Below are 11,697 nucleotides of genomic sequence, written 5' to 3' on the forward strand. Positions count from 1 at the left end.
AAGTGACCGGCTGTGAAAATGTTATTTTTATATCTGCTGATCAGCGGAACCGGAAGAGGAAAACGCATGGATTAGTGTGTTTACAACTCAAATCATCCTGGGTGCGTTCGGCATCACCTGCCGCTCTAAAACGGACGTAGCATAAAATCTGCATTTGCATGCTGGTGCTGCCAACGACACACTGTGTCTTACAATATAGGCCAGTTTTTGGCTCGTGTCTTTGCTGAGGACTGTTATTGCTCTGTGATATCAAACACAGCATCGGGCCACCCACCATCTGTGGAAGTGGGACAAGGGAACAGATGGCGCATCCAAGCCGGGCTTCAGGGCTGCTCACTGTTAGGACAGCACTGGAGATGAGTATCAATCATTAAAACAAAAGGCTGTCGTTGGCTATTGCACGGCACAGCCCAGCATCTTTTATAGATTTAAGGATGCCAGAGTGACTGAGAGAGTGAGAGAGGAGTGGGAGACAGGAAGCATCGCAGATCGGTTAAATTGGATGCGCGGCGACTCGGCCACCGGCATCAACTTAATCCCTTTTGACGTGTCTCTGGGTCGGTGAACAATGGTTGACAATCGCTACGCCACAGCTCTGGTCATCGCCTGTGTGCTAAGCATACTGGCCACCGTGTATCTGTCGGTGGCCATCGGGACGCAGCACTGGTACCAGTACAGCAGCCCCACCGTGCGCGGAGAGGCCAACGTGTCCGAGTTGCGCTCCCTGTATGAGGAGTTCATGGACGGGGAGTTTGATGAGAAAACCTACAGTGACACCTTGTTCCGTCTCAACGGGACCGTGGGCCTCTGGTGGCGGTGTGTACTCGTTCCTGTCAGCACACACTGGCACAAAGAGTCAGGTATGTTTATATAACCTCACTCTTATTACACCTCTTTAGACAGGTGGGGCCACAAAGTAAGCACCTGCCACCAGCCAAATGCAGGTAAAATATTCAAGTAGCTGCTGGTAGATTTGCCTAACTCACTTTGGCAGGTGGATAAAAAGTAAATTTTGTACCCTGGCTGTCTAAATATGAGCCTCACCTTGTGTTAGGTAGATTCCACCAGGTGTGGCTCATTACCCTAGCAGGTAGCCACCTTGGATTATGGATGGTATTATCCCTAGTATGTGTCTGGCATGGATTATCATTACAGTCACAGAGCTAACTAAATGGGCCATGCATATCCCTTTTCTAGTCTTCCAATCACTGGAATTGGCAAAGTTCACCCTCTCATACACATTTATATAGTGATAATAGAAGCTGTCATCAATAAGCATTCCATTTTCTGATCAGTAATCTTTGAAAAAGTCAGAAGGCAGAACCAAATGTGCAAGAGTTATAAAGTTATTGGGTGAATTTGATTTAGTTTTCACATGTTTGTCACTGGAAACAGTTGAATGAAGGTGGTAAATATTTGTTTCATCATCAATTTAGTTAATACATGAGGCCTAAATAATAACTTAATATAATGTGTTTTGAGGGTAATGTCATACTATACCACTGGTATAACAGACACATTTCAGTACAAACACATTCACGTAAATCATTCATCTGTACACAGAACTTTAAAAAAAATCAGTATCTCCCATAATCAATTCACATTTAAAAACTTATTTTTCTAAGCCATAACATTAATAGAGTGATGAATGTCATATAAGGAATATAATTGCGTGTTTTGGCTCTTGTGATTTTATAGCAGTTAATTTCAGCTGTCAGCAAAAACCTCACAAAAACTGCTTCTTAGTGGGATCATGTTTCTTATGTATGGGGTTAATGGAGTGAAAATTTAAAAAATCAATTGTCATATCAACAAAAGTTATGGAAATGATCTTTATTTGGTTATTGAATTTCCTGAATAAAAACAAGTGGCTTCTTAGTCTCACAAAATATGTTAAATAATGTACATTTTTATTGATATTAAGTGCAAACAATTTCTCCACAGAAGTGAGAAAATATAGAATTGTACTAATACAAACTTATATACTGGTGCTTTAAGGAAATATACATATTACTCTTATTGAGTATTATATATTCTTAAAGTTTTGGCTAGACAGCAGACTATATTAAAGATTCATATTCAGCATTTTGACCCAAAAATTAAAACTCTAACTAGGCCTCTATAGAATTAAAGGCTGTCTGTCTTCTTCCAACCGTAAAGCTATTGTGCAGTCAACCGTCATATCTGTCCTCTAGTGTGCGGTTATTCTGTACTGTCACGCTGCCCCATCATCACTGAGCTAAACTGCGTGTATCATAGTGTATCATAGGCTTCATCACAAATGACAAACCATCATCGTTCTCTGTATCCCTGGGCTGGATAGACTTCCCTACAGTCAAGAAGAAATAGTCCTTTCATATTATTCATCTATAAATACATGAAGCTTGATGTTTGAGCGTTTGAAGCTTCCAAACTTCCTCACATCTCTTCTCTCATTTAAATCTATCGATTCAGTAACTACTGAACCTCAGATATCCCTCATGTTTGTACTAATGTTGGCAGAATCAGTTTCAGGTACCATGCACCTTTTTAAATGGAATGGAAAAAGCTTTATTACCTGATGTTTTTTATGACTCCTCTAATTGTTTTTTATTAATTCCCTTGTTATTATGTAGTCTTTTTGCTGATGGTGTGCTTGTCTTATGAATGTTTCTTGTTCTCAGGTCTCTCTTAGAAAAAATATCTTAATGAGACAAAGATTAAATAAAAAAAAAACCTCTTTCAGATGCCAAGATGGTGCTGGAGTGTCGGAGCTTCACTCTACCTCAGCAGTTCACTCCTAAATATAAAGAACCAGGAAACCACAATAGCGGAGAGGACTTGGTGCGCACCTGTAAGTTCAATCAATTTAATCTTTTTAAATGATACCATAAAGATGCAAAAAAAAAATCAGCCTCTTCTCATCATTGTGCATTAATAATGACCAATATGTCATGTTGAATAATACATTGACCCCAATCAGGGTGCCGTTTTCTGTCCAGCACAAGATGGTCAGTAACTGTGATGCCTCCAGACTCATTCCTGTATCTGTGTGTGTGCATGTATGTATTTGTAGACCTGTGGAGGTGCCAATTTCTGCTGCCACTGATCTCTCTGGCCCTTGTGGTGTTGGCAGGCCTGACTGGGTTCTGTGCCTGCCTCTGCCGAAGTCTCGCACCCACACTTGGCATAGGAGTCCTTCACCTGCTGGCTGGTAAGACCTGTGCCAGGCCGTTTGATCGAAAACCGACTCATTTTTAAAGTATTCAAGAAATCAGCCTTAAGCAGTAAAAGGGTTATTATTACAAGCTTGTGATTGTGGATTGAGCCATGTCAGTGAAAAGGATTCTTTAATTAAATAAGGAAACAATTACTGGGCTGATGTAAAATATTTTTTGCAAAAGGTTTCACTCAAAAAAAACCCCAGTCTTAGCTCCCTGCAGTTTTAATATCTTTCAGCTCATCGTTTTGGCTTTGCGGCCCATAACTTTACTGTTTCGGTTTCACTGCCACCTTGATTGCAGCTACAGCAGGCAGCAGACAAAAAGCCCTCTGTTTGCCACCTACCAGGCACCAAATGTGCAGAGGAGGTGTAGTGTGAGCAGCCAATACTCGATTTGTGTGTTATACTGGAGGAGATGTTCAAGTACAATGTAGGTAGAGTGGTAGGTCACCTGAGTTTTGGAAGAGCTCAGAGCCCATGTTGCATTTATGGGTTGAAAGCAGAGGAAAATAGGCTTGAAGCTTAAAAATAGTAGCAAAGCTGTTCAGTCAGACTCTTGTTAGGTGGACACTGCAGCATTTCACAACTACATAGCCAGATATTTCAGATATTAATGGGAACAAAACAAAGCTTAAAAGAGAGCAAATACTGGATATTTGTCAGATGAATGAAAACATAACTACAAATGAATGCTAATGATGCTTCATGTCTGCCGGATGTAAGAATAAGCAACTGTTTGCTAACTGTTCTGTGTATAGTTTATTGTGCTATGCTCAACAGCTGGCCTGTTTTTGAGAAGATTGGGAACAGTATTTGGTTTTAATAATCAATATAAATTCTCACATCAGTTTAAGAATCATTTGTAGGTTAATAGTCGGCATCACTGCCATCCAACTCAGGGAGACCTCAGACTGCATCTCAACAGATTCACTGGAGGATTTTTTGACCTGTTACAGTAGAAGAAGCACAGATGATGATAATAATAAAATCAATGAATAGCTGTATTTCATTAAGCTTCGGTTTTAGGGCCCTGCTATTGTGTATGCTGGCTCACTGTCACGCTTAAGTGGGATACTTGAGTTGAGCAGAGCCATGGTTAATGTTATTAGTAACACTTGTGCTTTTTCTATTAAGAAATCAAAATGTCTGCTGTGAAAAAAGCAGTAGCACTAGATGAGTGTGTGTGTTTGAAGTATCAAAAATGTATACATACGAAATTATAAGCCCAAAAAATTCAGCTAGCAAATGTTTAAGCCCCCTCATCCTGTATCCTGCAGGTCTCTGCTCCTTAGCCACAGTTTGCTGCTACCTAGCAGGGATGGACCTGCTCCACCGGGTGTCGATGCTGCCCGACAAGGTGGATGGCTCCCTGGGTTGGTCCCTCTATTTGGCCCTCATTTCTTCACCGCTCCACATGATGGCCGCCGCGCTGCTGGTGTGGGCAGCACGCAGCCACAGTCAGAACTACTACCGCATGACCGCCTACCGGGTGGCGTAGACTGAGATTCAGCTCTGGATCTCTGCCCTGTTTCAATTCAAACCCCACTCTTGACACCAAGTGGCATTTTATAATAATCTCAGTGGAACAGGATGTGGGTTAATCTTTGCGTTTTGCCCTGTGATGGATTAAAGTGCATGTACACTATTGTAGGGACCCTATCTGCTGTATTAAAAGATTTGATTTTTATCTCTCTAAGGGTTAAAGAAGCAGTCTGAAAAAGGTCAATCAGAGAAATGTGTCAAGTTAAGCATATGTATAGTTTAGAATAACTTGACACTAAGCTGAAAAGTATTAACTGTGTCCCAGTTTCATACTACACACTAATTAGATCCTGGGCTTTGAATATGGGATGGATTCCCACTTGAAAAGAAGGTACATTAAAGGATCATTCTGGATGATTACAACTTAAATCTTATTTTTACAGTTTTGGCCATAATTTCAACAACGGTTATGATAACATTGTACTTATAAAGTTATTGTCCAACAAGACAAAAACGTGTGTTTGGATGATCTGACAGTTTTTAAGTAAACTCCAAAGTTAGGGTTAGGGTTATGTATTATTTAAAGAGAAAAAAAATAGTTTTTCTGAAAGTTTTTTCTAAAAGTGATACTGATGCCAATACAATACTTCATTTGATACCTTTTTCCTACTTTATTCAATACCCAATAATCATGTGAATTGAAGTATACATTTGCATAAAATGCCATCATTCCTTCCCATCCAAATAATATTTGTACAAATACATTTTGAAAGTGTTCAAATATTTATTAAATAACTGTACAAAGAAATATTACAGCCACAGACTGCCACGGTGTAGTAGAGGGCCAATCACATGTCACATTAAATTAAATTAAATGCTTGTGGTGAAGAAATAAATAAAGTTGTGTTTTTTGAACTCTTGATACAAAAAGGATTGACTGGGGAAGTTTCAATACTAGACGGTACCGTATTATTTTAGTTGATACCTTTTAAAGGTAACAAGTACCGATATCCAGCCCCACTTTATAGTGAAGTATAAGACATCTTACATCCACTTTTGAAATGTACCTAATTTGCATATTCTTAGATTACTAATTTCCAAAGAGGGAGAAGGAATAGATGTGCATATAAATTATTAATCAGTTACAATTTCAGACATGCCTTATATTATTATATTTCTCTCAACATTTCTGTAGGAATCTTTAACGGCAAGTTTTCAGACAACTACTAGTTGTGTATGCACATTGTTCCCAGTACAATGTTAACACAATAGAAGTAGTGTAATTAAGGTCAACAGCAGGGAACGAAACATCTGTCCAAATATATGTGTTGTTTGGAATTTCATCTCCTTTGTTATCATAACCAGGAGAAATGATGGCCAAAAGGCAAAATAGGGGAGTTACTCATAGCTCAAAATATTTAATTAAATTGTGCACGCTTGGAGAGAAAAAAAAATCGACCAATGAGTGTGCTGGTTGACGTGATGTGTGCACCTTGTTGCACATGAAAATAACACTTTGCAGGTGCTCGGGACAGCCTGAGCACAGAAAAACCTTGAACTGAACCAGAAGGTATTTATTTTTGACAGAGGTTTTCTGTTGTGTAGTGAAGTCTTTTACATCAACGGCTTTAAAATATACTTGGTCAGTGGGAGCAAATGAAGAGCACAGCGAGAGACAATGATTAATGTGTTTCTGTTATGACTCAAGATTTGCATTTCTGTTCACCTTTTTTTCAAACTTAAGTGATATTTATTTATTTCTGACAATTATTGAGGTCAGACTGTGTTCATGTTTATAACTTTTGTACCCAATGCATTGTTTTTGTTTGTTTTATTATTATTATTATTATTTAAGGATATTTTTAACGTTTTAAATGATTTTGTAGGCTTTTGTAGAAAACATGAAAAAGTCCTTATTTATTCAACATAGTCTTTTCACCATTTTGTGTTTTGTTGACCTCATATAATTTTAATTTCATACAACTTTTCACTTCTTATATGAATTAAATTGTGTTTAGTTAGTTATCTATTTGATTTGTATTTGTTCTTTGATGTTTTTTAATTTATTAATTCCTATTTATTATCACTATTCTGGGAAAAAAAAAATGACAAAGAAATGAACTGACAGAACAGGATTTAGGGAGATCAATTTCCCTGTTAGGCATTATGAATGTACTTTAAAGGCCATATTGTGATACGCTACTGTATTCCTTTGCACTTAAATTGTTTCTGAACATATCCTGAATATTGCAGTAGTGGTCCGTAGTGAATTTATATTTTTTGACAATATAAATGTCCCAAATATATCAAATACATTTTGAAAAAAAAGCCCCATTATTACCCAAAGAACCATGCTTAAAAGTTGAGAATGTCTGTGAAAATACACACCGTGTGGTCTGAAAGATGTCATGATAAATCCGATTGTACTTTACAGATTTAGCCTTCAAATACAAGAAATGGTTCTGTCCTTGAATCCGCTAAATGTCACCATATCGCTCTATGACTGTGCTTTTTGTGAACCTACAGTGAATGTGTCGTACATTCTCCAGTTGAGAGCTGAAATGGTCAATTTGTCCACTTAAATATTGTGTGTGAGTGTATGCCAACTTAAACAAAACATATGTGCGTGTTCAAAGCAACCGCTGTCATTTCAATAAAAGCTTTTTAAAAATTTATTTCATAGTCACATCAGTCTGTTTTCGCCTCTTATCACGTGGACTCTCACTTTCAAACACTGTCTGTAGCAGGTGTTTCTCAGTCCTCGTCTTCTGAATCGTACGCCTGGGGGTTAGCTAGTTGCTCCTCTTCTGTCTGCACCCGGATTGCGGGAATCTTCACACACTTCTTTCTTGCCAGGGAGAGAGCAATGCCCTTTTCGTAATATGCACATTCATTGATGAAGAAGGGATAAAGAGGTTCGCTCCCTTTATACCTCAGCGTTTCACCAGAGAAAGTCTGAAACAGAGGGTCCCCAGGATGGAGCGGACAGAAATCTCGGTCCTGTGAGGAAAAGTATTCAGTTATTGCTAATTGCTAAGATGACTGCTAAATTATTGAGTTAAAAAGTTCTTAAAAGGGATATTTTGATATTATTATGTTAGTTTTGTGGTTGAGTCACCAGCTACAGAAGAGGATCAATTAAACTTGATTAGCTTAGTTAGCATAAAAAGTAAAAGCAGGGAGAAACAGCCTTTTTAAACCTTTGGACACAGCCCAAGCTAACGGTAAACTCTTCCTGGCTCTATAGCGCCATAATTAATGCACAGACACGATGGTATCAGTCTTTTCATCAATCTGTTTTCTAAAATGTTGAACAATTATAACAGTTGTCCTTATTGTTTCATCGCTTTTTCATCAAAAATGGATGATACCCTTGAGAAAAGGTAATTGACAATGAGCTGACCATGTGTGAGAATTCAATTAACTAAAATGAAGCTTCTTATTACTGAACTGAAACAACATAATTTACCTTTTAGGTGAAAAAGCACAATTTATTAGTTTACGTTCAAAACTGACCAATATGATTTTATACACTAAGAACATTAAAAGAGTGTTGCAGTGATTTTTATAAGGTGTGTCACAGTGCCAAATTACTGTTTCCAAACACAAAATACACAATCTTAAAATTGTGATGGATCCAACAGAAACTACACTGCAACATTCATATGCTGGTTATTTACAGAAAGGCTGCCATTCATTTAAATGTGTCCCAAACAGCAGGTGTGTTCACGTTAGATATTAACAATGCCCTATTAGTCCTCTCTCTTTTTTTCTTAGGACAAAAGGTCTAGCTTCTTTGTTTAGGTCATTATGTATTTGATGCTTCTCTGCTCTCTATTTTTATACGTAGTTTATTTACATGTTTCTGGGTATTTTAGTTATTTTATCCACTCCCTTGTTAAATCATGCTCATATTATAAGGTATAAATTAAAATAGCATTTAAATCAGACAATGCAGGCAACTCTGGAGGCCACAGATCTCAGACTGTACCTGGAGTTGAGGATGAATTGCTGCTGTGATGTGGTGAGTCTCTTTGTCTCTTGGATAGTCAATGTGTTTAACCATGGTGTACACCTCAACAAATCCTCCTTCAATAGTAGCACCTGAACATAAAAGCAGAACAAGCACAAAAACAGCTTAAACAATGACCAAGTCTGGAAAAATTTCGACCAATTTAGGGCTGTTTTGTAGGGCACAAACACTCAATTGGTAACCTGTGTTTAGAAGTATACCTGAGTTGAAGAAACGGATCCAATCAAGCATGTGTTGGACCCCAAGTTTCATGGCTGTGTAGACGTTTGACCTCACCACACCATGGGGCTGAGGACCGATCTCAATGGCTGCAGAAAATGAATTTTAGATGAAAACTATCACAGATGATACAGTATATTGCAATAAAAATGTAAAACTTACCAAATCCGTGTTTCCCAACTGAATCTAGAGAATATGATTCTTTATGGGAGACGTCAAAATGGATGTACCTCACTGGTATATCTGGCATCAGCCTCTGAAAATGACATGTTAGACTTAACTTTAGTTTTCTAGCATTACCTGTCCCCAAAATGCTGGGTGAATTGAATATACTTGTAGGAGCTGCTTGTGCTTGCCTGCAGATGTTTGAATATGTGCAGGCAGATCCAGTCACTGTCTGAGTAAGCGATGAGGCACAGGCCCATGTTGGCAGTGGTGTTGTGGAGGTCACAAACAAAATCCATCGCCTCAGGACTCCCTTTAGGCCCCAGCATGGCGTTCAGTTCTCTGGACCTGATCATCTCGAGGGGGGCCATATCTGATAAGGGACCACTGGGAGACAGAGATACAATCTGGTACTATCACAACTCTTCATCATCAGAACTTTTCACCATGAGTTTCATCACCTCTTCATCATCACTGCTGCCTTACTTGAGGATGGCGTGGGTGAAGCAGCGGTTCAAGTCGGTGTCGATGTATCTACGGCACTGCAGCATGGCCCGCGGGTTCGACAGCACCATCAACACTGACATAGGCGGATCACCTTGCTCCTCCTCCTTCTTCTGTACCTTCAGCAGCTCTCTCACCAAATACACCCCAGACAGCTCGTTGCCATGGGTACCGCCGCATACAGCAACCCGGGACAACCTTGGCAGACTCACCACCTCCTCTACCTCCATCTGACTGCAAGCTGGCAGAGGAAAAAGTGAAAGAAAAGTATATGCAGCTGGTTTATGTAAATTTCCAGTCCTCCTGTATTATATCAAGCATCCAGTTTGAGCAGATCACATGCACAGATTGGGTTGCATTTTCTCTGTTAATACACCATCTGTATCTCTTTTCATTCAGTATGCATCCATGTCAAATGCTGTCAAACCAAATTTGATTTCCCTCTTGTTTCACTCAGTGGGAGGTATCAGTTTCTCCAGTGCGGATGTCACCGGGTACATTGTAGACAACACTGCAACACAAAGCAGAGATATTGATTTAGGATATCTTACCTCGCTTTTCTGGCTTGCTGAAAACTGTCAGGGCAGTTCCGGCTTTAAAAAAGCTAGACGTGTGCTGTCTGTACTCTAAAGCAGCTAAAATGAAAAGTCTGTTTAAAGTCTGTTAAGTGAAGAGAAAAGCTCTTGAGGTGTATCTCGGTGAATTGAAAGCTCTGCAAATAAGAAATGAAATGAATGACAAGGCATCACACTGTACATCTTACCCAGTTTACCCTGGCTGTTACCTTTCCCCTTCCCTCTCCCCCTGCCGTTTACCCCCTTCCACCCTCTCCCAGGCTTTCATGCAGTTTTCACTGATTCAGCATTCCCATCCCTCCCTCTGTACAGGCTGTGGCTGCCTGTACACTGTTGTGCAAACTCTCACTGTGCCTCTCACTCCTCTTGTCCACCGCACTGTACTACACTGTACCATACACAGGGTGTGTCCTTAGTGTGATGTGGTGCAACGGTTGCTTCCTTTGGTCCTAACAGCTGTCAGGTCAGCCGAACCGTAAGCCCCTCCCCAACTTTCCCCAACTCCCTGTTTCTCTCTCTGCCTCATGTATAGGATGGTAGGTTCCAGTCTGCCTTTCAGAAAATTGGCTAAAAATAAATCTGCTGGCATGACACAGCAGAAGAGGCGCCTGTGAGGTGTACAGTGGAAGAAATGGCTCTTCTCACTGGACAAATAACAAGAGAACCAGCCAGTGTTATAAAAAGAACAGAGAATTAAGCTTAAGGTTTAAATACACAGAGATTACCGCTCCAAGAAAACACAAATACATTTTGATAAGGATGTCTTCAATTTATTTTTGAAGGGATTGAGACAAGTACTTAGCAGGACATGTCGCAGTTGAACAAATCTACAGCTACAGTAGCAGCTCTGTGAGGCAGTACAGTGGTGCTTGTTCACAGTGACAATGCTAACATGCTGATGTTTCATAGGAATAATGTTTACCATGTTCATCGTCTTTGTTTAGCCTGTTAGGATGCTAGTTGTAGCTAATAAGCACAAACCCTGAGGCCAAACCAAGATAGATCAAAATTCTGAACAAATGTTGACCTGATGATGGTGTGAAAGAAAAATGAGGGTGGCACCAATGTATTTACAATTCAGCCAATGGGGAACAATGTTGGTCAGACTGACAAACCCAGGGATGTATAAAGAGAAGTGGATACAGTCAGGGCCCCGTTCACTCATCACTATGAAAGTTGTTTAGCGGCACATGACATCAAAAAGGCCACATGACGCTGTGAAAAAACTACCCAGATGAAAACATGGACCACACTCCATGGGCCCAATGCGTCCTTGGAGCATGCTCACAAGAGGCTACCGCCAGCTTAAACAGCCAACTTCCAGTTCTGGCTAACTTTAATGGGGATTAAATAATTAAATAGTGTGACTCTATTAGACTTTCGAAATGTGATAGAACCAAGTGGCTCAAATTCTGATAGTGAAACAAGTCATTTCGTGGGAGTCGTGATGCTCAAAAAAATCTATCTACTGTTGAACTGCTCCTTTTTCCATGACTGCGTGTGGAGAAAATGCTTTC

At 39.7% G+C, this 11,697-nt stretch overlaps 2 protein-coding genes across 3 annotated transcripts; one reads left to right on the forward strand and one right to left on the reverse strand.

The window, feature by feature from the left end:
• Positions 1 to 568: 568 nt before the first annotated feature.
• Positions 569 to 4,772, forward strand: LOC128383857 (claudin domain-containing protein 1-like). 2 transcript variants are annotated; one of them, XM_053343445.1, is made up of 5 exons: positions 569 to 860; positions 1,318 to 1,329; positions 2,726 to 2,833; positions 3,056 to 3,193; positions 4,480 to 4,772. In XM_053343445.1, exons 1-5 carry the CDS (start codon positions 569 to 571, stop codon positions 4,698 to 4,700), a joined length of 771 nt encoding a protein of 256 aa, XP_053199420.1. In that variant the 3' UTR covers positions 4,701 to 4,772. The 2 variants fall into 2 exon arrangements, with proteins under 2 accessions (XP_053199420.1, XP_053199421.1); XM_053343446.1 differs by lacking the exon at positions 1,318 to 1,329.
• A 2,666-nt stretch (positions 4,773 to 7,438) lies between these two features.
• LOC128383881 (N-acyl-aromatic-L-amino acid amidohydrolase (carboxylate-forming) B-like) lies at positions 7,439 to 9,835 on the reverse strand. Its single transcript, XM_053343471.1, has 6 exons — positions 9,588 to 9,835; positions 9,293 to 9,488; positions 9,099 to 9,192; positions 8,918 to 9,025; positions 8,676 to 8,788; positions 7,439 to 7,684 (listed from the first exon to the last, which is right to left on the reverse strand). The coding sequence occupies exons 1-6, from the start codon at positions 9,833 to 9,835 to the stop codon at positions 7,439 to 7,441; spliced, it is 1,005 nt and encodes a 334-aa protein (XP_053199446.1).
• Positions 9,836 to 11,697: the final 1,862 nt, after the last annotated feature.

Source organism: Scomber japonicus, chromosome 22, assembly GCF_027409825.1.
Source record: "Scomber japonicus isolate fScoJap1 chromosome 22, fScoJap1.pri, whole genome shotgun sequence".
Classification (NCBI taxonomy): domain Eukaryota; kingdom Metazoa; phylum Chordata; class Actinopteri; order Scombriformes; family Scombridae; genus Scomber; species Scomber japonicus.

Coding starts and splice junctions, on each gene's coding strand:
- LOC128383857 (XM_053343445.1), top strand. CDS start 569: ATGGTTGACAATCGCTACGCCACAGCTCTGGTCATCGCCTGTGTGCTA. Junction 2,834..3,055: donor AGAGGACTTGGTGCGCACCT/GTAAGTTCAATC, acceptor ATGTATTTGTAG/ACCTGTGGAGGTGCCAATTT. Junction 3,194..4,479: donor AGTCCTTCACCTGCTGGCTG/GTAAGACCTGTG, acceptor TGTATCCTGCAG/GTCTCTGCTCCTTAGCCACA.
- LOC128383881 (XM_053343471.1), bottom strand. CDS start 9,835: ATGGAGGTAGAGGAGGTGGTGAGTCTGCCAAGGTTGTCCCGGGTTGCT. Junction 9,489..9,587: donor TTCACCCACGCCATCCTCAA/GTAAGGCAGCAG, acceptor TCTGTCTCCCAG/TGGTCCCTTATCAGATATGG. Junction 7,685..8,675: donor CAATTCATCCTCAACTCCAG/GTACAGTCTGAG, acceptor TTTTCCTCACAG/GACCGAGATTTCTGTCCGCT.